At 46.1% G+C, this 27,525-nt stretch overlaps 1 protein-coding gene across 1 annotated transcript in view; it reads right to left on the bottom strand.

The window, feature by feature from the left end:
* The window catches only part of LOC143807533 (scavenger receptor cysteine-rich domain-containing protein DMBT1-like), a 430,549-nt gene that overhangs the window by 245,709 nt on the left and 157,315 nt on the right, over nucleotides 1-27,525 (bottom strand). The window contains exons 13-14 of the mRNA XM_077289172.1: nucleotides 25,619-25,639; nucleotides 8,304-8,618 (exon numbers count right to left, since the gene is read on the bottom strand). Of these exons, the coding sequence (XP_077145287.1) occupies nucleotides 8,304-8,618; nucleotides 25,619-25,639 (336 nt within the window). The remainder of the gene's footprint in view (nucleotides 1-8,303; nucleotides 8,619-25,618; nucleotides 25,640-27,525) is intronic.

The raw sequence follows: 27,525 nt of genomic DNA, 5'->3' as shown, positions 1-27,525 counted from the left end.
AAAGGTGTGGATGGTGTGGTGCAGGTCGCAGTAAATAACGAGGACACAGGGTTGCAGTCTCTTTACCTCTTTACTGAAGGCTTCAGGATCCTCAGTCCGGAATACGGTTAACCGGGCTGCTTGAGTCCAGCCGGTCCGATGGCACTTCCAGAGTTCCCTTTGCAGGTGGAAATCTTTGCCTACCTTCTAGCGCTTGTGTGTTGTAGTCCTTCCCTGCTGAGCTTACGGGATAGTCCTCACAACTGTTGTGTCTGTTTCTGAAGTTCCCTCACAACTCGATAATGATGTTCTGCTTCGTCCCCCAGATGATATGGCTAGGACGCACCCGTATGACGGGTAGGCTCGGAGGTCTTCCGGGACCCTAGAGTCGCCCCTCTCCAAATGTTGCCCCCTGTGTCTGCTTAGGTGATTTTGGGGTGAGACAGCCCGCCTAGAACTGACTGTCCTGCCGTAGGTTTGAAGTAAGGCCTGGAGCTCTATACTTCCTCGGCGTTTCCGGCCACCGGCTGCGCGCCTCAGTAGGATGTTGCCTCGTCTTACAGCACGACTCCTACTGGTGATTTTCCTTGTTGCGTTGATCTCGTTTCTCACTCAGCACAATAAACCTTGCTTCTTGTCCTTTCTTGGGGTACCGCCGCAATGAAGTGCAGGCGCGGTCCCGTAACGTTCTTTCTGTTCGCTAGGCCTCTATCAGGATCCTACCTTTGACAGGGACCCCCCTGAATCTTCCCCTGCAACACCCTCTGCCACAGGATGTTGCCTGGTTCCAACCCAGTCAGCTTTCTGTCTAACTTTCTATCTAACCCCCAGTTTTACCAGATTGTGAGGAGTGGCCTAATACATAGCACCCTTAGCTCCCCCTGGAGGCCAGACTGTAAAGTGTATTGGTGTCTGTGATACCTGGTCAGGTGAACTCCTTCAGTGCCATCATACGTACCATAGCCCCCCTTAGTGGCGGAGCATCAGTACTGCAACGACCAGGACTCTGGGGCGCTGCACTCCCCCCGGCTAAATCCAGTACTCCTGGACTGGGAAGAAAATGACAATACATGTCAGCAAAAAGACATACAATTTTAAAATGCAATAACAAGTAAACTTTAACAGAGCTTCCCTTTATGGGAGGTGAGGACACTTGAATGTTACAAACATGGTTAAATATTTAAATAACATACTATAAATAACTTCTCTTACCCAACCGGGTATTCTACTAAGTGCAAATTTCTGAACAATAATTTAACATTGCCTTTAAGGACGTATGCGCTGAATCCACTAAAGACCTTCTTATAAAACGCTATAAGGCTAATCAACTTTTTCTTCATTTTCCATCTTTACATCTGCAGGACCGCCTGTCTATCTGCCCCAGGCCTACTGCCTCTCGCTCTGTTGCAGGACCGCCCCATCTCTCATCCGGGCCTACTGTCTTTCTGCTACTATACACAGTATAGAACGTATCAACCTTCTCTCAGCTCAAGATCACCTGTATGGCTCCTAGGAGGATTCACTGACTAACCCCGTACGGGTTCACTTCCTGTCCTCATTCTCTACACATTATTAAACATCTCTCACAATTAACTAGCTAACTACATATAACTTTTACATGTAAACATTATTCAACTTTAAGTGCTATTGGTGAACGTTCCCTTTAAGAGGGGACCAAGTCTCTTGGAGGTAGTGCAACTTCTCAAGCTGAAAGTTCGTATACAGCAAGGACTCCGATGCTGTTTCCAGGAACAGTTTCTTCGCAAAGAGTCCTTTTCTTTGTAAAACCAGTAGAGGGCACCTTTAAGAAGGTGCAAACTATTTACAATAAGTTTGTAATCATGCAGTGTTCATGATCCAGCAGTTCTTTCAACAATGATAAACGAAAAACAAAAACCAAAAGCAGAAGTAGGGATCCCGGGTAAACGAAGGGACCCCTTTAAGAGTTAACCCTAGTCGGGTTGTAGCAGCAGAGAAAACACGAAAAGGACAAACAGTTAACTATATACATGTGGTGAAGCATTCTTGCTTACTTAGTTTCTGGCATAGCAGGAGGCGGCCTCCTTCTCCCAGACAGGGGTCTGGGTGGCCACCGTCTTGGTTTCAACGCCAGCTAGGGCGCCGGTTACCACTGTGGCCAAGCTCCCGGCCACTACAGTGGCGGTGGTAGTAATGGTGCAGGTTGTGGTCTTCACCACGGTGTAAGTTGGAGTAATCACTGTGGTCTTTGTAGTAACGGTGGGTCGGTCACAGGAGGGCATCTTCACCGCAGGGGGCTGTGCGGCGGGCACCTTGGTTGGGGGTGTCGTGAGACTTTTCCTACGAACGTTCAAGGCAAACCACCCCTTCTCCCCAAAGTGCCGGGTATAGGTAACTTCGTCCCCTGGGTAGAGGTCCCGGGCCGGATGACCCTCCCTCAGATGGGACTCGACATCCCTCCGGTTAACAAACACCTCCGCGTACAGGCCCGGCTCTTTAATAAAGCCCCAGCCTCCATTGAGCTTGAAGGCGATGACGGTGCCCTGCCTGCGCGGGGCCTGGTGAGCGGTGGGGTCCTTGCGGGCCCAGTCCTTGACCGCCAAGCCTTTTTGATGGTGGGCCTCCAGCCCGGCCTGGTACGCCTCCTCCCTATTTTTCCACTGCCGTTCTAGCTGGGCTTGGTACTCTTCCCAGCTGAGGGCCTGCACCATCTCTCCCTCCTGGGTCGCCACCCTGGGGAACCCCATAAAGTTGGCCCCGGGATTCACCCAGCGGCACACCGTGCGTTCCGCATAGACCGTGCCCGGCAGGGTGACTGGCGTGATCGGGGGTTTCAGGAGGTGCTCCATGCCTGTGGCCTGGTCCCAGGGAAGGAGGTGCTGGAGCCGATGGGTCCCAGGGGGAGGTGGCGCTGCAACTGGGCCTATCAGCAGGTCCTCTGCTAGCAGGGCAGGGTCGGCGGGCTTACCGGCCGGTCCGGTGGAACGTCCTCCCTCGCGGCAGGTCCCACTGATGTTGACATCGGTGGAGGCATCGACAGCAAATCAACCAGCGGTGCAGGAACCGAGGTCGAGGGTCGCTCCGCTGGTATCTCCTGGGGTGCGGCCTTGGTCTCCATCCGCAGCTGGAGAAGCTGTTCAATTAAATCCTCCATTTCGAGTTGCAGGAGACCCACTTCAGCTGTGGGGACGAGACCGCTGCACTCTTCCGGGTAGCTGGGGGAGTTCTTCACTTCCACCCCACACCCACTCTCTCCTTCGTGGGCGGTTTCGTTTTCTCTGTTTCCGCCCACCATTGAGAATCAGGAGGCGGATCTCGGGTGCTGACGGACACGTCCTCAAGGTACAGAAATATTTAGACTGGGCGGCCATTGTCTTTCGCACTCTCCAGCTTGTCTACGCCCACGCCACGCCCCTCTTCTCCTCCTGCGCTCTCCTCAGTGCTGCAATGGTGATGATTTTGGCGGGAGATTCTGGCAGCAAGTGGCAACACACAGTCTTTGCAATAAGTCACAGTCCAAGCGCAATAAATCACAGTTCCAAGGCGCATATGACCTGATTCTTCAGGCTTAAGTAGATCCTGTTCGTGACGCCAAGTTGGAGCGCCCCCACTGCCGCAGGGCCGAGGGGTACCCAGTACCAGGCCTCTGAGTCTCTGCTCTGGGGTTGTCACGGTGGCTAGACCCGGTCCAGGACCCTGCTGAGGGGCGTCCAATGAAAGGTGTGGATGGTGTGGTGCAGGTCGCAGTAAATAACGAGGACACATGGTTGCAGTCTCTTTACCTCTTTACTGAAGGCTTCAGGATCCTCAGTCCAGAATACGGTTAACCGGGCTGCTTGAGTCCGGCCGGTCCGATGGCACTTCCAGAGTTCCCTTTGCAGGTGGAAATCTGTGCCTACCTTCTAGCGCTTGTGTGTTGTAGTCCTTCCCTGCTGAGCTTACGGGATAGTCCTCACAACTGTTGTGTCTGTTTCTGAAGTTCCCTCACAACTCGATAATGATGTTCTGCTTCGTCCCCCAGATGATATGGCTAGGACGCACCCGTATGACGGTAGGCTCGGAGGTCTTCCGGGACCCTAGAGTCGCCCCTCTCCAAATGTTGCCCCCTGTGTCTGCTTAGGTGATTTTGGGGTGAGACAGCCCGCCTAGAACTGACTGTCCTGCCATAGGTTTGAAGTAAGGCCTGGAGCTCTATACTTCCTCGGCGTTTCCGGCCACCGGCTGCGCGCCTCAGTAGGATGTTGCCTCGTCTTACAGCACGACTCCTACTGGTGATTCTCCTTGTTGCGTTGATCTCGTTTCTCACTCAGCACAATAAACCTCGCTTCTTGTCCTTTCTTGGGGTACCGCCGCAATGAAGTGCAGGCGCGGTCCTGTAACGTTCTTTCTGTTCGCTAGGCCTCTGTCAGGATCCCACCCCTGACAGGGACCCCCCTGAATCTTCCCCTGCAACACTGTTACAGCAAAGAGTGGCTGTTCTGCGCTGGTTTGTGAAGCCACGAAGATACTTGAAAGGGGACTTACAGTTTCCAGGAGCAAGGAGAAGACCACGCTTTGCAGAACCGATAGGAATCCGTGTGCACCACCGTTTTGGACTTCTGGGGCCCCCTGGGACTGGACCTGTGTCCCCAACATCACCGTGAGTCTGTTCCTGCCTGGTGCACCAGTTCAGGAACAGACTCACGGTGATGTTGGGGACACAGGTCCAGTCCCAGGGGGCCCCAGAAGTCCAAAACGGTGGTGCACACGGATTCCTTTTGGCTCTGCAAAGCGTGGTCTTCTCCTTGCTCCTGGAAACTGTAAGTCCCCTTTCAAGTATCTTCGTGGCTTCACAAACCAGCGCAGAACAGCCACTCTTTGCTGTAACCGGGAAAGTCTATTTAACAGACGCAGTTCGTCTCAAGCTGTGTGATATTTCTTGCAGCCAACGACTCTTCCTTGCAGACAGACCAGCACACAGTTCTCTCAGTTCCCTCTGGAAACTTCTTCTTCCACACGCAGTCCAGGCTCAACTCCTCCCCTCAAGCTAGGGCAGTTCATCATCACAGCCTAAAGCAGGGGAAAAGCAGAACATTCCATCTCACACCAGACAAGGGGGTGCAGTCTCTTAAAGTGACAGTGTGTTCCTTACTGTGCATAACAGCACCACCCTCTTACATAGTGGCAGTTTTGACTCCATTGGTGTTTTTCAGAAATAAGCACACGGGGGTTGTTGCAGAGTGAAAATTGCAAATCTGCCATCATTAGTACTGAATACATTGTGCCCAGCTCATGCTTCTGGAGACATGCACCCTGTAAATTAAGTTGGCTCTCCCCGCTAACAAGGGCAAGATGACGACGAGTGGAGGCAACATTTGTGTAGATTTTTAAGGGCTAGCTTAGTAGTTTGGACTGTTTTAGGGCATTTCTAGAAATGAGTTATCATTTCCCTCCTCCCTATTATACCTCTGTATTGTTTTTCTTCAACCTGACATGTAGTGGACTGCTTTCATTTTTTTTTATTTTTTCAAGCAGTAATAGATCAGCTTAATCAGTATAATTTTTTTTAATTTCTTTGCTGTCCTTTTTGTGTAACAAAGATTAATTATAGTAGAAAAGGTTTATGTGATTTTGTTATCAATCTTTTACATTTTTCTGTTTTTTGGAATAGGACTGCCTAAAATTCGTTTTGGGATACTCTTATAGATTGATTTAATTGAATAAGTGAATCATTTTACGCTCATTTAAGGTACTGGGAGATAATCGGAATACCATATCAATAATATGATCAGAGAGATACTCCCCCATAGACACAAGCCTTAAATCTGTTTAACATAAAGTGTAAGATCCTTATTTACCTGAGCAAGAAATGTACTTATGGCTCAGTGTTATGTTATGTTATAAAACGTTCCCTACCAAGATAAAGGAAATGTCTTATCATAAAATGACCTATTGCTTAAATCAGGTTTTTTTTTTATAAATGTACTGTACGAATTTACATAAAAAATCTTGAAGTTTTCATACTGGCTCCTTGGCCTAATAACAGACTCCTACATCTTGTTGGGTACTGTGACAAAACACTCCGGGATCGCCTTTGCTGGGGTCAAAGGTCACGTGGTTTGTGCATTGAACTCTGAGGCGACAGCAGGTTTCCAAGTTAACTGACCTCAAGTCAGGTTTATTAAAGTGAAAGCAAAATATAAAACAAAACATAAACATAAATCCTTGCCTGTCCGGCACTAACTAAACAAGCACGTTCCTAACTAACAACTGGGGGGCTTCTCCCACCCAGCTAACATTACATAGATCATGAGCACAGCTCCCACTCACGTTTGTCTCACACAGACAGGCATTCTGTGTGCCCCAGGCTGACACCTGAAACCTCCAGCTGGTCAGCCTTTATTCCTGCATTTATTAACCCCTCGGTATCCTGATGATACTGAGTGGCCTAATTCACATAGGACAAATACCTGGGCGAGATATACCTGCCCCCGACTACCAGACCGACATGACTCTTACAGTACATTGACATTAGATGCAGTAGACTGACTCCAACCTCATTTGTTTGTATAGAAGCCTTATCTGAGCATGTTCTAATTTGGGCAAAGGTCAATGTGAAGATTGCAGAAGAGGTGAGCCATGACCATCACCGATAGTGAATGGTAATGCAGCGCCCCAGAGTCCTGGTCGTTGCAGTACTGATGCTCCGCCGCTAAGGGGAGTGATGGTACGTCTGATGGCACTGAAGGAGTTCACCTGACCAGGTATCACAGACACCAATACACTTCATAGTCTGGCCTCCAGGGGGAGTTAAGGGTGCTATGTATTAGGCCACTCCTCACAATCTGGTAAAACTGGGGGTTAGATAGAAAGTTAGAACAGAAGCTGACTGGTTTAGAACCAGGCAACATCCTGTGGCTGAGGGTGTTGCAGGGGAAGATTCAGGGGGGTCCCTGTCAGGGGTGGGATCCTGACAGAGGCCTAGCGAACAGGAAAGAACGTTAAGGAACCATGCCTGCATTACATCGCGGCGGTATCTCAAGAAAGGACAAGAAGCGAGGTTTATTATGAAGAGTGAGAAACGAGATCAAAGCAGAAAGGAGATAACACCAATAGGAGTCGTGCTGTAAGATCGAGGCAACATCCTATTGAGGCGTGTAGCCGGTGGCCGGAACGCCGAGTAAGTATTCGGCTCCAAGCATTACTTCAAACCAACGGCAGGACAGTTAATTATAGGTTGGCTGTCTCACCTAAATCACCTAAGCAGACATAGGGGGCAACTGTGGGAGAGGGGCGTCACTAGGGTCCTGGAAGAACTCCAGGCCTACCCGTCATACGGGTGCGTCCTATTCATATCATCTGGGGGACGGAGAAGAACATCAGAACAGACATAAGTTGTGGGAAAGAACATCAGAAACAGACACAACAGTTGTGAGGACTATCCCGTGGTGCTCAGCAGGGAAGTACTACAACACACAGGCGCTAGAAGGTAGGCACAGATTTCCACCTGCAAAGGGAACTCTGGAGGTGCCATCGGACCGGCCAGTCTCAGACAGCCCTGTTAACTGTACTCTGGATTGAGGACCTTGAAGCCTTCAGTAAAGAGGTAAAGAGACTGCAACCCTGTGTCCTCGTTATTCATCGCGACCTGCACCTCGCACTACCACTTACAACTTTCATTGGACGCCCCTTAGCAGGGTCACGCACCGGGTCTAGCCACCGTGACAACCCCAGAACTGAGACAGAGAAAAACGTTACCAAGTACCCCGCGGCCCTTCTGGGCGCGCTCCAGTAATTACAGTGTTTTCTAGTGTATACAGATGCCTTAACTGTTATTGTATTCCTGTTTGTGATTCTGTGATCATACTGAGACTGCTGAAAAGTCGACTGTACGGGGCAGGAATCGTGAGTTTTGTATAAGTTCTAGTGAGCAGTGTAGATCAATTCTGATTAAATAGATGGGCATGCTTGTTGCTGCCCAATCCCACACCAGCACTGTCCCTTTTTCTAAAAGTGGACGAAGCTGGCTGAGAGCTCTGAAAGTACAGTATGCCTAAAGTTGCAAATCTTTTGTGCAATTTTGAGCTGCACAATTATTTTCTGATGTTTAAAGGTTTTACATTTAAGGATTTATGCAAAAATTATTTGCTAAATTACACCCTAGGACTACGTTTCCACACACGTGAACTTATTAAAGGATTGTTCTCATCTCACAATTGACCTTTGAGGATGATTACTTACTCACTGATGACTATGAAAGAACACACTGCTGGTTTGGAGCTGCATTGCCTTATAAATAATGTTTCCTGCACAATTGCGTGGCATGGCTGACTTTTAGGAATGTTGTAGTACTTCAGTAAACATACCTGAACAGATGACGCCAGCATCCTCTCCATGATTGCAGTTATGGGAGCCCCAACCACGGTGACTGCACTGCCACAAGTACTGTTCACTTCCTGTACAGCTCACATCATCTAGCAGAATGCTACCAGAACCTTGTCCAAAATATGCAGAATGCAAAGCAGAAATTCCATATCCACAGCCCATCTGTCTGCATACAACATGTGCATTATTGATGGTCCAAACATCATCACATACTGTTCCCCATGCATAGTTGTAGTAAATTTCTACCCGTCCAGCACATGCATGATTGCCATTGACCAGTCGCATAAGATAAATTCCTAAAAAAAATAACAAATAAACTACTCTTGTTAGAGACATAGTTCACATTTCTTGAAAATTAAAACTACATGAAATGCTGTTACAATGTACAATTTACATTATTGCGACAAAAATACTGCAAGTTTACAGCAGAAAAAGGTTGGCGCCAAAAATCCATAAAAGTAAACACTGCAGCATAGCTCAATAGACTCTACTATATGTTGATGTGATCCACCGGTCACTAACAGTGGCCATTCTGTGATACTTCCAGCACGCAGCTATGAACTGAGAAACAAGCTATATTCACATTGAGGTTTTTGAGGCTTGTACTTATCTAGACCTTATTACAGACCAGACTATTGCTGGTAAATACAAAACTCCTGCACTTGTCCACTATAAGCAGCACATAGAGCTGGTAATGTCCACAATTTGTGGACTGGCTTATTTTATTCATATGGCTGTGTTGTCCTTAGGGTGAGGATGTGGTGTGCATTTGGATTTAGTTAAAATCTAATCACCAGGCTGTTTATGTATGTATATATACAGTATATGTAATAAGTATCAAAACTGTATCAAGCCGGTAGCAGGTGTGCTTACGGGGTTAGTCCGCCCCATGCACAGCAGATAATGGGTGTGTGCTACAGCCGGGACTTGCCTTTAACAACTGTAAGTGGCGAGAGGTGCAACCTGTGTGATATCCTGAGGTCATTTTTACCAAACAATATATGCCATAAAAACAATTCTCAAAAAACAATGTCAGAATTGAGTTTTATCACTGTACTTGGATTCCTTCATATTCTCCAGACTAGGAGAATTTCACTGTGGTGAATTTCAACTGCGGTGAACTCGCCTCTGTCCCGTGCAACTTTCTCAGAGTGCTAACGGGGATCTCACTGAGGTCGCAGCAGTTCAGCCCGGCTGGAAACGCAGACTCAGTGACGTCACCGCTAGTGTTGAGCGATACCGTCGGATACTTGAAAGTATCGGTATCGGATAGTATCGGCCGATACCCGAAAAATATCGGATATCGCCGATACCGATACCCGATACCAATGCATTTCAATGGGACGCAAATAGTGTTGAGCATTCCGATACCGCAAGTATCGGCCGATACTTGCGGGTATCGGAATTCCGATACCGAGATCCGATACTTTTGTGATATCGGGAATCGGTATCGGGATTAATATCAATGTGTAAAAGAAAGAATTAAAATAAAAAATAGGGATATACTCACCTCTCCGACGCAGCCTGCACCTTACCGAGGGAACCGGCAGCCTTCTTTGCTTAAAATGTGCGCGTTTACTGCCTTCCGTGACATCACGGCTTCTGATTGGTCGCGTGCCGCCCATGTGACCGCGACGCGACCAATCACAACAAGCCGTGACGTAACTTCAGGTCCTGAATGCCTAATTCTAGGCATTCAGGATTTGAAAATTACGTCACGGCTTCTGATTGGTTGCGTGCTGCCCATGTGACCGCGACGCGACCAATCACAACAAGCCGTGACGTAATTTCAGGTCCTGAATGCCTAATTCTAGGCATTCAGGATTTGAAAATTACGTCACGGCTTGTGATTGGTCGCGTGCCGCCCATGTGACCGCGACACCGTGACGTCACGGAAGGCAGTAAATGCGCGCATTTTAAGCAAAGAAGGCTGCCGGTTCCCTCGGTAAGGTGCAGGCTGCGTCGGAGAGGTGAGTATATCAATATTTTTTATTTTAATTCTTTATTTTACACAGTAATATGGATCCCAGGGCCTGAAGGAGAGTTTCCTCTCCTTCAGACCCTGGGAACCATCAGGGATACCGTCCGATACTTGAGTCCCATTGACTTGTATTGGTATCGGGTATCGGTATCGGATTAGATCCGATACTTTGCCGGTATCGGCCGATACTTTCCGATACCGATACTTTCAAGTATCGGACGGTATCGCTCACCACTAGACGCAAAGTATCGGAATGGTTCCCAGGGTCTGAAGGAGAGGAAACTCTCCTTCAGGCCCTGGGATCCATATTCATGTGTAAGATAAAGAATAAAAATAAAAAATAGGGATGTACTCACCCTCTGACGCGCCCTGGTTGTAACCGGCAGCCTCCGTTCCTAAGAATGAGCGCGTGAAGGGCCTTCGATGACGTCGCGGCTTCTGATTGGTCATGTGACCGCTCATGTGACCGCTCACGCGACCAATCAGAAGCCGCGACGTCAGCCGCGACGTCATCGAAGGTCCTTCACGGGCTCATTCTTAGGAACGGAGGCTCCCGGTTACAGCGGTAAGGTCCAGGGGCCGCCAGAGAGTTGAGTATATGGATATATATGGATATACTCACCTCTCCGGTGGCCCCTGGATCTTACCGCTGTAACCGGGAGCCTCCGTTCCTAAGAATGAGCCTGTGAAGGACCTTCGATTGCGTCACGGCTGACGTCGCGGCTTCTGATTGGTCGCGTGAGCAGTCACATGAGCGGTCACGCGACCAATCAGAAGCCGCGACATCATCGAAGGCCCTTCACGCGCTCATTCTTAGGAACGGAGGCTCCCGGTTACAGCGGTAAGATCCAGGGGCCACTGGAAAGGTGAGTATATCCATATTTTTTATTTTAATTTTTTATTTTACACATGAATATGGTTCCGATACCGATTCCCGATACCACAAAAGTATCAGAACTCAGTATCGGAATTCCGATACCGCAAGTATCGGCCGATACCCGATACTTGCGGTATCGGAATGCTCAACACTAGTCACCGCTAGTCACTGAGGCTGCTCTTGCAGCAGCTAATTCATCAGTGGTTCTCAGCCTAGACAGTAGCATATTGGCACCTTCCAGGTTGAAAGATATTTCTCCCCCAGACATGGATTATGGCATGGGACAGAACGACAGACAGGTAAGGTTGTTTTAAGGTTTATTGTTGTTTTATCATTTTAGCTGTATTACAGGAGAACAAAGGCTTCAGTGGAATTAGGCGAGGTTGTAAGTATGGTTTAATTAAGATTATTAAAGGAGTCTGTGTCATTCTTTCAATTAAAGGACTTTATTCTTGGTGTGTGTGTTTTTATTCAATATGACTATGGGGTTAGTAATGGGAGGGTCTTCTTGATGCCTCTCCATTACTAAACTCGGGCTTGATGTCACCTGACAATACAAAGGTGACATCAACCCCACAAATTTGAACCCCACTTGTCACTGTTAAAGGTCAAGTGGGAAGAGCCTGGCAAAGCACCAGAATTGGTGCCTTTTCTGGCCAGCTGTGGGCTGCTATTTTTAGGTTGGGGGGGATCAATATCCATGGCCCCTTACCAGCCTGAGAATAGCAGCACCCAGCTGTCAGCTTTAGCAAGGCTGGTTGTCAAAATGGGAGGGACCCCACACCATTTTTTTAAATTATTTATATAAATAATCAAAAAAACAGACTGGGGACCACTCTATTCTTGATAACTAACCTTGTTGAAGCTGACAGATTGAGGTTGTAGCCCCCTGCTGTGAGGATTTTTTTTTTTTAATTTTTACAGCGCAGAAAGGGCTGATGAATACTATCATCCGCTGCTCCTGCTCTCACTGTTATTAGCGGTAGCAGATGTTGAATGATGAGAGCTGTAGTCCCATCAGCTGACACCAGTGACCGGAGGTAAACTTTTTACCTCCGATCACAGCTGAGCACTCATGTTGTCTTCTGACGGCTTGGGAACCGCGGCTCTCTGATCGGCAGGGATGAGTTCACCGTCTATCAGGAACGCTATGCCGGTGTTTCCCACACTGTCACACAGCTTGAGAAACACTGGCTTTTGTGCTGTGTATGTTCGGCTGTATTCCGTGATTTAATCGACGATTAAATCAGCGAATACTGCAAATTCAGCGATCGTGAGCTGAACCAAACATTGAAATATTCGCTCATCTCTAGTCGTAACCAAAGATACCAAAGGTCCTGCAATGACCGCTCATGACGAAAGAGACATAGCGAATCAGAAAAGTATACTACATTTCAAATTGGAGGTACTTACTATTTTTGTACCTACTACATACTGGGATAGAATCTTGGAGATAGGAATAACCGTTTATGGCCGCATGACCACGGTGAGTATTTGGTGAGTTTTTTACCTCAATTTTTGTAAGCCAAAACCAGGAGTGGGTAAAAAATGCAGAAGTGGTGACATGGATCTATTCTACCTCTGATTGCTCCATTCATGGTTTTGGCTTACAAATATTGAAGTAAAAACTCACCAAATACTCAACCTCTGCACATGGTCTATGGATGGAACACTTCTTTAAAAAAGAATGGGACATTCTGTTTACCGTATTTTTTGAACTATGAGACGCATCGAACCATAAGATGCATCTATGTTTTAGAGGAGGAAATTAGAAAAAAAGAACTGAAGCAAAAAATAGGGTCATTTCTGTACCAATATCCCCTATCCTGGTATATATGGTTCCCTCATCCGTATACTGGTATATTCTGGTATACATAGCCACTTCATCCCTTTCCTAGTATGCATGGCCTCCTCCAGTGTCGGTCCCACCAGTAACATTGACTTTGGGGCCCATTTAAATACAAATATCACTCTACCCTCGTTCACAAATTTACCTATATCCCTATATAATAACTAGCTATTGAACCCGTTCTATGGCCGGGTGGCAAGCATTTATATTGGTATATGGTCTCCATCCTGGTATGTGCTGCTCCCATCTTGTTCTCCCATCCTGTCATGTGCTGCTCCATCCTGCGCCCCCATCCTGTCATGTGCTGCTCCATCCTGCGTCCCCATCTTGTCATGTGCTCCCATCCTGCGCCCCCATCCTGTCATATGCTGCTCCATCCTACACCCCCATCCTGTCATGTGTGTGCCCCCATTCTGTCATGTGCCGCTCCCATCCTGTGCCCCCATTCTGTCATGTGCTGCTCCCATCCTGCGCCCCATTCTGTCATGTGCTCCCATCCTGCACCCCCATCCTGTCATGTGTGCGCCCCCATTCTGTCATGTGCTGCTCCCATCATGCGCAATCATTCTGTCATGTGCTGCTCCCATCCCGCGCCCCATTCTGTCATGTGCTGCTCCCATCCCGTGCCCCCATTCTATCATGTACTGCTCCCATCCCGCGCCCCCATTCTGTTGTAATGTGCTGCACCCATTCTGCCTGTTCCTGTTTCCATTCTGCCATATGTTGCTCCCATCTTTCTCTCTCCGGCTCTACTGCCCGAGTGCGGCTGTGCTGAGTGCGGGTGGCTGTGCTGAGTGCGGGCGGCTGTGCTGAGTGTGGGCGGCTGTGCGTGGCGGTTCTGAGTGCGGGCGGCTGTGCATGGTGGTGCTGAGTGCGGGCGGCTGTGCGTGGCGGTGCTGAGTGCGGGCGGCTGTGCGTGGCGGTGCTGAGTGCGGGCGGCTGTGCGTGGCAGTGCTGAGTGCGGGCGGCTGTGCGTGGCGGTGCTGAGTGCGGGCGGCTGTGCGTGGCGGTGCTGAGTGCGGGCGGCTCTGCATGGCGGTGCTGAGTGCGGGCGGCTGTGCGTGGTGGTGCTGAGTGTGGGCGGCTGTGCGTGGCTGTGGTGAGTGCGGGCGGCTGTGCGTGGCTGTGGTGAGTGCGGGCGGCTGTGTGTGGTGGTGCTGAGTGCGGGCGGTGGTGCGTGGCTGTGGTGAGTGCGGATGGCTGTGCGTGGCGGTGGTGAGTGCGGGCGGCTGTGCGTGGCGGTGCTGAGTGTGGGCGGCGGTGCGTGGCTGTGGTGAGTGTGGACGGCTGTGCGTGGCTGTGGTGAGTGCGGACGGCTGTGCATGGCTGTGGTGAGTGCGGACGGCTGTGCGTGGCTGTGGTGAGTGCTGGCGGCTGTGCGCGGCGGTGCTGAGTGCGGGTGGCTGTGCGCGGCGGTGCTGAGTGCGGGCGGCTGTGCGTGGCGGTGCTGAGTGCGGGCGGCTGTGCGTGGCGGTGCTGAGTGCGGGCGCCTCTGCATGGCGGTGCTGAGTGCGGGCGGCTGTGCGTGGCGGTGCTGAGTGCGGGCGGCTGTGCGTGGCTGTGGTGAGTGCGGGCGGCTGTACGTGGCTGTGGTGAGTGTGGGCGGCTGTGTGTGGTGGTGCTGAGTGCGGGCGGCGGTGCGTGGCTGTGGTGAGTGCGGATGGCTGTGCGTGGCGGTGGTGAGTGCGGGTGGCTGTGCGTGGCGGTGCTGAGTGTGGGCAGCGGTGCATGGCTGTGGTGAGTGTGGACGGCTGTGCGTGGCTGTGGTGAGTGTGGACGGCTGTGCGTGGCTGTGGTGAGTGTGGAAGGCTGTGCGTGGCTGTGGTGAGTGCGGACGGCTGTGCGTGGCTGTGGTGAGTGCGGGCGGCTGTGCGTGGCTGTGGTGAGTGCGGGCGGCTGTGCGTGGTATGCATGGCCTCCTCATCACTATCCTTGCATACATGGCCCCCTCATCCATATCCTGGTATACATGGCCCCTTCATCCCTATCCTGGTATGCATGGCTCCCTCATCCCTATCCTGTTATTCATGGCTCCCTTAGCGCTATTCTGGTATGCATGCCCCTTCATCCCTATTCTGGTATGCATGGCATCCTCATCCCTATCTTGGTATGCATGGCCCCTTCATCTCTATCCTGGTATGAATGTCCTCTCATCCCTATCCTGGTATACATGGCCCCCTCATTCCTATCCTGGTATGCATGGCCTCCTCATCCCTATCCTGGTATGCATGGCCCCTTCATCTCTATCCTGTTGTGCATGGCCCCCTCATTCCTAACCTGGTATACACGGCCCCCTCATCCCTATCCTGGTATGCATGGCCCCATCATCACTATCCTGGTATACATGGCCCCCTCATCTCTATCATGGTATACATGGCCTCCTCATCACTATCTTGGTATGCATGGCCCCTTCATCCCTATATTGGTATGCATGGCCCCCTCATCCCTAACCTGGTAGGTATGGTCCTACTCATCCCTATCCTGGTATTCATGGATCCCTCATCCCTATCCTGTTATGCATGGCCCCCTCATACTTATCCTGGTAGGTATGGTTCTACTCATCCCTATCCTGGTATTCATGGCTCCCTCATCCCTATCCTGGTATGCATGGCCCCCTCATCCCTATCCTGGTAGGCATGATCCCACTCATCCCTTTCCTAGTATGCGGACTCCTCATCTCCGTTGTGGCATGCATAGCCCCATCCTTTTCCTGGTATGTATGGCCCCATCAGAAAAGCATAAAAAATAAGCCATTAAACTTACTTGTCTGCCCTCTTTCACAGCTTACTGTTCCGATGCCAGCAGCTGCTTTATGCTTTTAAGCAGCATATGGCAGTGATGTCATGTGCTGCTTACAAGCCAAGGACAGCTGCAGAAATACTCACTGCTCTCCATGCCGGGACTCTGTGCATGGAGAGCAGTGAGTATTTATTGCTCTTTAATAGCGGACATTCTGAAAGCTGCAGCCACTAGCTTCCTGCAGCTGCCAGGCTTTCGCGTGTCACCACTACTAAAGGGAATGAATATTCACTGAACTCCATGCCTATGGGAGTGGCAAGCAGTGAATATTCATTCCATTAGGTAGCGGGACAAGCTAAAGCTAGGCAGCTGCAGGAAGATGGCTGCTGTGGCTAACAGTGTGTTTGCTATTAAAGAGAGATGAATATTCACTGCTTTCCACTCTCATGAGTGTGAAATGCAGTGAATATTCATTTCTCTTTAGCAGCAGACACAGGAATTAGCTGCAGCCGCCATCTCCTGCTACTGTGACCTGCTGCTCTGCAACTGCCACTCCCCCACCTCCAAACACACAGCCAGTGCAGGTACATTCGGACTATAAGATGCACCCTCCACTTTCCTCCACATTTTTTGGAGGAAAAAGGTGCATCTTTTAGTCTGAAAAATATGGTAATTTGTCACTTAAATCCAGAATAACAATAAAATTGGCCCAAAATACACCAATGATGGTGATATAGTAGAATTGTCTGCAGACAGAGAACGGCATCTCCATGAAATAAACACACTTGCGAAAACCGCTTCTCCACCTGTGTCCTTTCTCTGCCAGATGCCCTGAAACCTTATACTATCATCTTCTGGATAAGCAGATTCAAACATTGACAAGAAAAGTGGTCCAAGAACAATTGGTTCAGTTCGCCATGGGCATACTATCATGTCTGACCTCCAGTGTGCTGTCAGAGAGGGTATTCAGTCCAGAGAGTGGCTTTGTCAGATCCATTCAGATTATGTTGTTTTCAGTAAGTGTGGAAAAGTTTACAAAATGGAATAAGGCATGGATCATACCAACTTTCCTTCATCCACTCATGCGAATCATTAAATTGGCAATGCCATCTACTTGCCTATCCGTTGTCTTCTACACTTTCCTCCAGCCGCGAGTGCTGATGTCCCACAGCCTGCCAGTCATCTACTTCATGTCCAACATACCATCTATACTGTGGTACTGCTGCCAGAGGGTATTAGAGTAGGCCATACACTGCCAAACATCTCTTGGCTTCCTCTATCCTATTCTATATTATGCAGTTGCTGTCACTACTCCTAGACACACAGACATATCTCCTGTATTTTTACTGTGTGTGTTGTATATGTCTACTGCACTGCTGCTGAGAAGTGTACCCTCTTCAGCACACACAGGCATGAAATGGCTCTTGAAATAAGGATTATTTTTCATGTCTTGGTGGCAAGCCATTGTTTCTTCACTTTGAAATTAGCTATCTTGTCTTGTTCTTTAAATATAGGAATTATTTTGAATGGCTTGAACAGTTCAAGCTGTTCAATTTTGTGATGTTACAAAAAATGTATATAGTTTATTTTACCTGGAAAGGTGGTAGGTTCATCTGCAGAAATAAAAATAAGCTCAATTAGAAAAGAAAGTATAAGCAAATTCGAACTCATATTTCTTCTCTTTGTTTACTCATATTATTTACCTGACCATCTGGTTAAGAGTGCAAAGTTTCTCAAACTTTAACTACTGAGGCCTCACTATGCAAATCAAAGTTAAAATGGTGTTCACCTGAGGAACTTTTCAGCATGCATTGCAGCTTATTCGATCTTAACACGGTTATCTTCCAAAAATGTGGGCCAAATTTATATTTGTAACATTGATTTAGGCACGGATCTGTGCATACTTTAATTCAACCACAACTGATGCCAATGATTTGCCTATTTGTTAACTTCAAAACTATTCTGCTGCTGCCAGTGCCCATACAGGTATACAGTTCATTGAAAAAATATTCACAGCCAGTGAACGTTTCCATAGTTTTTCATGTTACACCAACAATCTTAAATGTATTTTATTGGGATTGTATGTGATATACCAACAACAATTAGCAAGCATTTGTGAAGTGTAAATGAAATTATGCATGGCTTTCTAATTAATTTTAAAATGCAAATCTGAAAATTGTTATGTGCATTTGCATTAAGACACCTGTAGTTTGATACTTTTAAATACAATTCTGAGAGATAAATTGCCTCCAGATTCACATATTTAGTAAAGTATTAGGTTAAAAAAATAAGCCCAAAATCTGAACATCTCACAAAGCACTGTTAAATCCATCATCCAAATTGGAAAGAGTATGGCACAACTGCAAGCCTACCAAAACATTTCAAAAGCAGACAAGAGACCTCATGTCACTATGGATGAGTTGCAAAGATCCACAGCTTGGATAAGGTAATCTGTCCACGGGACAAGTAATAGTCATACACTCCACAAATGGAAGAGTGGCAAGAAAAAAGCCATTTTTGAAAGCAAACCATAAGAATTCCCAATTTTCAGTGTACAAAAAGCCATGTAGGGGACACAGCTAGCAAGTGAAAGAAGGTGCTCTGGTCAGATGAGAGCAATGTTGAACTTTTGGGCTAAATGCAAAATGCTATGTATGGCGGAAAACTAGCATTGTACATTACTCTGAAAACACCATCCCCACCGTCAAATATGCTGATGGAAGCATCATGCTATGGGAATGCTTTTCTTTTGCAGAAACAGGGAAGCCTTATCAAAGTTGATGGGAAAGTTGACTGATCTAAATACAAGCCAACTCTGATTGAAACCATGTCAGAGGATTAAAAAGTCTTGAGACTGGGGTGAAGGTTCACCTTCTATCAGGACAACAACTCTAAAAATAGTGCCAACTCTACAATGGAATGGATTAGGGCATATTCATGTATTTGAATAACCCAGTCAAAGTCCAGACCTAAATCGCATTGGGATTCTGTGGCAAGACTTGAAAATTGTTGTTTACAGACCTAGTCCATCCAATCTCACTGAGCTACAGATAGTTTGCAAGGAAGAATAGAAAAGCTCCAGCCTCAGCAAAGCTGGTTAAGACATGCCAAAAAAGAAATGCAGCAGTAATTTCTGCGAAAGGTTGTCCTACAAAGTATTGACTCGGGGGGGTTACAAAAAAATGCATGTCACAATTTTCAGATTTGTATTTTGAAAATATTTAGAATACCATGTATCATTTCTTTTACACTTCACAAATACTTGCTACTTTGTGTTGTCATGTCACATAAAATGCAAATATTATACATTTCAGGTTTGGGGTGTAACTTTAAAAAATGTGAAAACGTTCACAGAGAATGAATACTTTTTCACGGTACTGTACTCTAATACTGCTGGGAAGAGTACTCTCTTCAGCGTATACCAATATGAAACAGCTCCTAGAATAGGAAAGGTTTTTTTACTGTTTGGTGACAAGCAATTTCTCCTTCACCTTGAAATGAGCTATCCTTGTATTGTTCTCTAAATAAAGTAATGATTTTTGGATGGTTTAACCAGTTCACACAATTCAATTTTATAATATGACAAAAAAATGTATAGTTTATGGTACCTGCAATAGTGAAAGGCTCAAATGCAGAAATAACAATAAGTTCGATTAAAATAGCATTTAAAGGATAACTCAAACTTATATTTCATCTACCTTTGCTTACCCATTTATTTACCTGACCATATGGCTAAGGGTTGTTTCTCACGACTGATTTTCTTGTTACTATGATACTATGATTCTATGGGACTGTGCACATGAACGATTTTACATGAACAATTTTATCCTCAGAACGAGTGATCTGCTGAAAAAATCTTGCACATTTTTTATTTTAGTCAGCTAAAAATCGGCAATACAAATCTATGGGTCAGTGAAAAAATTGAAAAGCACTGGAATGAAATCATTTTCTTGGACTAACAAAATGAAGATGGAGAAACTTTTTTTTTTCTCTCAAAATCTAAGAAAAATTGATGCCATTCTGATCAAACTCTGATCAAAGTCTTATCAGAATAATGGGACAGTTTTTCTTTGATGTGGATAAATCAGTCATGTGAACCTAGCCTAAGAGTGCTAAGCTTCTCAAACTTTTACTACTGAGGTCTCACAATGTATGGCAAAATTAAAGTGGTTGTTCACCTAAGGAAATTATTAGCAAGCACTGCAGCTTGCCAAGTTCTAACAGTGTGGAATGTGCACATGGCTAGAATTTAGCTCTATGCACTGGATCAAGCAGTCATCACATATACCCAAACATGCAAACTACATATTTGCAGTCACAAGCCAACTAGGGTCTTACCTGCTTTATTCAGTAGATCCTTTTGAAAACTGTCTGACACTCTCTTCTGCATTTGGAAAGCTGCAGGGCATTCTGCAAATTTCTTTAGGTATGAACAACTTCTTTAAAATTTATGTTGCATTTCTGTTTTATTTATCTCTTAAATACAGTATAAAAATAAAACATCTGTGGCACCCCAGGAGTTTGGGTACCACAGTAGTGCTGTCTTCCTCTCGGGGAGGATAGTGCTATGTCCAGAGACAAGTGAGATTCCCTTTGGTAGGTTTACACACACACAACACCTTCCAATTCCAGGCTAGGAGGGGGAGCTCATATCCCTGTTTTAGGGCAGCTTCCCTGTATAAAGATCCTGTTTTGGAGGCGGAGAGAGTTCAGTTAGTGCAGAGAGTCGGTGTGCGAGGACAGACAGGAGGGGAGCACAGAGGAAAGTGAGAGCTACAGGAGGCCACGAGCAGGCCTCTGAAGAGCTATAGCGCAAGGAGCTGGGAACCAGGAACCTGAGGCTTACGTGGACTATACGACACGGAGCAGAACCGAAGGGCATTATACTACCAAGACTTTGCCCATAATTACTTGTGGCACAGCAGCACCTAGGAGCTTGGAGTCACCAAGAACGGACCCCACAACACACGGCTCGAGCTGCCTGCCATACAGGTACCTGTCCCAGGACAGCAGAACGAATAAAGACCTTGTTGGGACACTTAGTGGCTGCAGGGACTTAGAGACAGAGTGCAGAGTGGTAGGCTCCCACCTGACTTACCCAGGGGAACCTGATTGTCTCTGGACTGCCCGGACTTCTATATGGACCTGTTTGCCGGTGCCCTGGACTGTGGCTGCTGAAGTGTTCAGTAAACAAGGTAAAGAGACTGCAAACCTGTGTCCTCATTCCTTACTGCACCCCTCACCATTCTACCATCTACACACTGGGAAGTCTTGGGGACATACTTCACCTGGGGAAGTTATACCATCTAGCTGCCATAACATCACCCAAGAGGACCCCTTAAAGCAACATCGGACACCCTCACCGAATACCACAGGTGGCGTCACGAACACAAACTTTATTCCCTTCAAAGACCTTTCCCTTTTACATGGGCACCCAGGGCCATGGACTGGGTCGCAGCCACAGTGACATCTCCCTGTGAACACTAGACCCGATACCGAGTACCCCACGGCCCTGGAGGACAACTCACATCCACAAAATAAGCCAATGATGTTTACAGTACAGACAAAAAGTTTGGACACACCTTCTCATTTAAAGATTTTTCTGTATTTTCATGACTATGAAAATTGTACACTCACACTGAAGGGATCAAAACTATGAATTAACACATGTGGAATTATATACTTAACAAAAAAGTGTGAAACAACTGAAAATATGTCTTATATTCTAGGTTCTTCAAAGTAGCCACCTTTTGCTTTGATGACTGCTTTGCACACTCTTGGCATTCTCTTGATGAGCTTCAAGAGGTAGTCACCGGGAATGGTCTTCCAATAATCTTGAAATCTTGAAGGAGTTCCCAGAGATGCTTAGCATTTGTTGACCCTTTTGCCTTCACTCTGCGGTCCAGCTCACCCCAAACCATTTCAATTGGGTTCAGGTCTGGTGACGGTGGATGCCAGGTCATCTGGCGTCGCACCCCATCACTCTCCTTCTTGGTCAAATAGCCCTTACACAGCTTGAAGGTGTGTTTGGGGTCATTGTCCTGTTGAAAAATAAATGATGGTCCAACTAAACGCAAACCGGATGGAATAGCATGCCGCTGCAAGATACTGTGGTAGCCATGCTGGGTAAGTATGCCTTCAATTTTAAATAAATCCCCAACAGTGTCACCAGCAAAGCACCCCCACACCATCACACCTCCTCCTCTATGCTTCATGGTGGGAACCAGGCATGTAGAGTCCATCCGTTCACCATTTCTGTGTTGCACAAAGACACGGTAGTTGGAACCAAGGATCTCAAACTTGGACTCATCAGACCAAAGCACAGATTTCCACTGGTCTAATGTCCATTCCTTGTGTTCTTTAGCCCAAACAAGTCTCTTCTGCTTGTTGCCTGTCCTTAGCAGTGGTTTCCTAGCAGCTATTTTACCATGAAGGCCTGCTGCACAAAGTCTCCTCTTAACAGTTGTTGTAGAGATGTGTCTGCTGCTAGAACTCTGTGTGGCATTGACCTGGTCTCTAATCTGAGCTGCTGTTAACCTGCGATTTCTAAGGCTGGTGATTCAGATAAACTTATCCTCAGAAGCAGAGGTGACTCTTGGTCTTCCTTTCCTGGGGCTGTCCTCATATGAGCCAATTTCTTTGTAGCGCTTGATGGTTTTTGCCACTGCACTTGGGGATACTTTCAAAGTTTTCCCAATTTTTTGGTCTGACCTTAATTTCTTAATGATGGCCACTCATTTTTCTTTACTTTGCTGCTTTTTTCTAGCCATAATACAAATTCTAACAGTCTAATCAGTAGGACTATCAGCTGTGTATCCACCAGACTTCTGCACAACACAACTGATGGTCCCAACCCCATTTATAAGGAAAGAAATTCCACTTATTAAACCTGACAGGGCACACTAGTGAATTGAAAACCATTCCCGGTGACTACCTCTTGAAGCTCATCAAGAGAATGCCAAGAGTGTGCAAAGCAGTCATCAAAGCAAAAGGTGGCTACTTTGAAGAACCTAGAATATAAGACATAATTTCAGTTGTTTCACACTTTTTTGTAAAGTATATAATTCCACATGTGTTATTTCATAGTTTTGAAAAATCTTTAAATGAGAAGGTGTGTCCAAACTTTTGGTCTGTACTGTATAAAGTAGAGATTTCTGCAGACATAGAAAGGCCTCTGAATCAAATAATCACAATTGTGAAAACTGCTTCTCCAACCAGGCTGCTTTCTCCACAGTGGCTTTCTCACATCTACTTGGGTAAAGATATCTTCTGCAAGTGTGGAAAACTTGACATTGGCATGGATCTTTACCAACTTTCATTCATCCACAGCTGATGCCAATAATTTGAAAGGCCATGCCATCTGTACTCCTGTCTGTTGTCTTCTACACTTTCCTGCTACCATTACTCATCTACTTCCTGTCCATTGTTTATTGTATACTGTACTACTGCCACCAAGGGGTGTTAGACAGTGCCATACACTGCCTGACATTTTGGGAATTGTCAGCCAGTGGTATAATTCAACCAGTATTATTTCTAACAGCAATTCGGATTAAAATTTAACTTTTAATATAGATTCCTATAAAAATATCACAAAATAATGTTCACCACAAAGTGCTAGGTGCATAGAACATACAACACTAAAACACTACAAAACAAAACAGGGAAGCGGAGTGCATATCATCAATGGGGTACTATACACACTAGCCCCTTATATGCAAGAGTACATACTTACATTTGTGTCCCCCGGCATCCACTTCCTGCACTGACTGACTGACTGAGCGCCGGCAGTAGCAGGGCACAGCGGTGACGTCACCGCTGTGCTGTGCTTTCACTTTCACTTTGCGGCGCTCAGTCAGTGTGGGAAGCAGACGGCGGGGGATGCGAATGTAAGTATGTACTGTTTGTTTTTTTTACATTTTACGCTGGTAACCAGGGTAAACATCGGGTTACTAAGCGCGGCCCTGCGCTTAGTAACCCGATGTTTACCCTGGTTACCAGTGTAAAATATCGCTGGTATCGTTGCTTTTGCTGTCAAACACAATGATACACGGCGATCGGACGACCAAATAAAGTTCTGAACTTTATTCAGCGACCAGTGACATCACAGCAGGATCCTGATCGCTGCTGCGTGTCAAACTAAACGATATCGCTAGCCAGGACGCTGCAACGTCATGGATCGCTAGCGATATCGTTACAAAGTCGTTTCGTGTAAAGGTACCTTAACTGATTCTAGCAGTTTGCTCCTGATTTGAAATATTTCATTAGCATATTTGCGGTAACAAGACAACTAGAGTATCACCTGTTTTCTTCAAGTGAGTCTATTGAAAAGTGTCTGAGACTCTGGTTGGGATTTGGCAAGCTGTAGGGCTTACTTCAACTTTCTTAGGAATGGATAACCTCTTTATAAAGGAATGTTACATTTCTCCTTTATTTGTCTTTTAAATCTAACATAACATTAAATTAGGCATACAATAAGCCATCAATGTTAAAGGGAATCTGTCACCCCAAAATTTGCCTATAATCTAAGGTCACCACCATCAGGGGTTTATCTATAGCATTCTGTAATGCTGTAGATAAGCCCCTGATGTAACCTGAAAGATAAGAAAAACAAGTTATATTATACTCACCAGGGGCGGTCCTGGTGCGGTCCGGTCCGATGGGAGTCACAACCGGGTCCAGCACCTCCTATCTTCATACAATGACATCCTCTTCTTTTCTTCCTGCTGAGGCTCCGGCACAAGCGTACTTTGTCTGCCCTGTCGAGGGCAGAGCAAAGTACTGCAGTGTGCAGGCGCCGGGCCCCTCTGACCTTTCCCAGCGCCTGCGCACTGCAGTACTTTGCTCTGCCCTGTAGATAAGCCCCTGATGCCAGTGGCCTTAGCTTATAGGCGAATTTTCGGGTGACAGATTCCCTTTAATATAATAAAGTTTTAGGCAGACAGAGGTAGGCCTCTACATCAAAATATCATTTTTCTGAAAACTGCTTCTCCACCAGTGTTCTTTCTCCGGCAGATACCCTGAACCACGATTCAATGAGATTGGAACATTGACAAGAACTTGTCCAGTGCAGCCGGTAGCTTCGTCACATCCAATCAGGCCAGGTCAACTTTTACAAGTCTGGAAAACTTTATATTTATAATATTGATGTAGGCATAGTTCAGTGCAGATTTCCATTCACCTATGGCTGATGCCAATAATAAGATCGGCCATGCCATCTGTTTGACTGTTTGCTGTCTTCCACACTTTTCTGCTGTCGGCAATGCTGATGTCCCACACCCTGCCAATCATATACTTCTTGTCCACCATCTACTGTATACTAGTGTTCCCCAACTCCAGTCCTCAAGAATCACCAACAGGTCTTGCTTTCAGGATTTCCTTAGTATAGTTCAGGTGATGCAATTACCACCTCTTCAATACTAAGGAAATCCTGAAAACATGACCTGTTTGTGGCTCTTGAGGACCGGAGTTGGAGAACGCTGATCTACACTGTATTACAGCTTCCAATGGGAATTACAGCAGACCGTACATTGCCAGAAATCTCTTGGGCTTCCCTTTCCTATTCTATACTATGCTGTTGCTGCCACTGCCGCTAGGTACCCACACACATCTCCTGCATTTGTAAGGAGCATAGTATAGGTATACTTATATACTGCTTCAGCATACATAGGAATTAAATGGCTTTCACAATAGGGTTTTTTTTCAACTTTTGGTGACAATCCATTGCTTCTTTACTTTGAAATTAGCTTACCTGATCCTTTTCTTGAAATAAAGTGATTATTTTTGGATCACTTAAACACTTCAAACAGCTCAATTTTATAATGTTAAAATAAAAATATCTAGTTTATGTTACCTGCTATAGTCGTAGGTTCAACTGCAGAAATAAAAATAAGCTCAATTAGATTAGAATTTAAAAGTTATCACAAATTTGTACTACTTTCGGAATTGTTTATCCATCTATTTACCGCACCATCAAGCTAAGAGTACAACACTTCTCAAACATATTTGCTGTCACAATTCAATGACAGTCTCACCTCCTTTGTTCAATAGATTCAATAGATTGGAAAACTTGAGGGCTTGCTGAAAATTTCCTTAGGGATTGCTACATAGTTAAAAAAAAGTAAACTTTTGTCTTTTTGTTTGTCTCTTAAATACAGTATAATAATAAAGCATGCAGACAATAAGCCAATAATGTTGATATAGTAGTTTCCTGCAGACAGTGAAAGGCATCTGAATCAAATAATCACTTTTTGAAAACTGCTTCTCTACCTGTGTCTTTTCTCTGGCAAATACCTTGAATCCTTATTCTATGGACTTCTGACACAGCAGATCGGAATATTGGCTAGAACTGGTCCGGCCCAGCTACTTTGGGCATAATATCATGTCCAACCTTTAGTGTTCTGTCAGAGAAGATATTCAGCAAAGCCAGGGGCTTAGGCAAATCCATTCGGACCAGATTATCTTCAAAAAGCGTGGAAAACTTTGCATTGGTAATATTGACATAGGCACAGATCTATGCCAATTTTCATTTACCCACAACCGATGCCAATGATTAGATCGACCTTGCCATCTGCTTGTCTGTCTTTTCCTGTCTACATTTTTCTGCTGCTACCAGTGCTGATGCCCTAGCCCAACCAGTCATCTACTTTCTGACTACCAGATGATTTATACTGCACTACTGCTGCCAAGGACTGCCAGAGCTGTCCCTACCTGCATTTTTACCACTAAAAAATGTTTTAGCCCCAAGTTTTTAATTTTTCTAAGAGCTAATATGAATTTTTTTTTACAACAAGCTGGGGTACATTTTTTCATGAATGCGCCAATACCCTACATGTAATTGGGAAATCTTTTTCAGGCACAGTGCAAAGCTCAGAAGGCAAGGAGCGTCAGATTAGACTGTTATGGTTTGCCGGTGCCATTACCCACTGGGAGAGCCCATGAGGTGCCAGAACAGCAGAACCCATCATAAGTGACCCCATTTTACAAACTACACCTCTCAATGAATTCATCTAGGGGTGCAGTGATCATGTTGACACCATGAGTGTGTCACAGAATTTTATAGCATTGGGCACGTAACACATAATAACTAAATTTTTACCACCAAAATTTTGTTTTAGCCAAAGATTTTACATTTTCACACAAGAAGTTGGTGAAAATGGCACCAAAATTTGTCCCAAAATTTCTACTGAATGTGGCAATACCCCATATGTGGCTGTACAGTACTAGTTAACCATACAGAGAGACTCGGGAGGAACAGAGCGCGGACTTCATATACACAGAAAAATGTGGGGGGAAGAAACCTCCAGCGATGAAATCAAGAATGAAAGTTATCTTTTTGTAAAAAAATGAAAAAACTTTTATTTGGTACAGTAGTACATTAAAAAAGACATGGATCATGGTTTTTCATCCCAGGATGTGGTGACCAGGATTTATGTCTTATTTAATCTACTACTGTACCGAATAAAAGTTTTTTCATTTTTTTACAAGAAAGATAACTTTCCTTCTTGATTTCATTGCTGGAGGATTCTTCCCCCACCTTTTTCTATTTCGCCAACGTCCAAGACTGAGACAGCTCCGGGGCGATGCTACTTATTCTGGCAAGGTGTTGCAACAAATAACGAGCTGACGTTTTTTCCCCACTATTTTCCCTCTATTGTTTTCATATACAGAGCCCCTAATTGCTAGAAAAGTGACGATTTTGACTCCATGGGTATTTTCCAGAAACAAGCAGCAATGAATGTTGCAAAGTGAAATCTGCAA

The sequence above is a fragment of the Ranitomeya variabilis genome, chromosome 2 (genome assembly GCF_051348905.1).
Source record: "Ranitomeya variabilis isolate aRanVar5 chromosome 2, aRanVar5.hap1, whole genome shotgun sequence".
NCBI classification, from domain to species: domain Eukaryota; kingdom Metazoa; phylum Chordata; class Amphibia; order Anura; family Dendrobatidae; genus Ranitomeya; species Ranitomeya variabilis.
The sequence above is the reverse complement of the archived record's forward strand: the minus strand, read 5'-3'. Positions and strand labels throughout refer to the sequence as shown.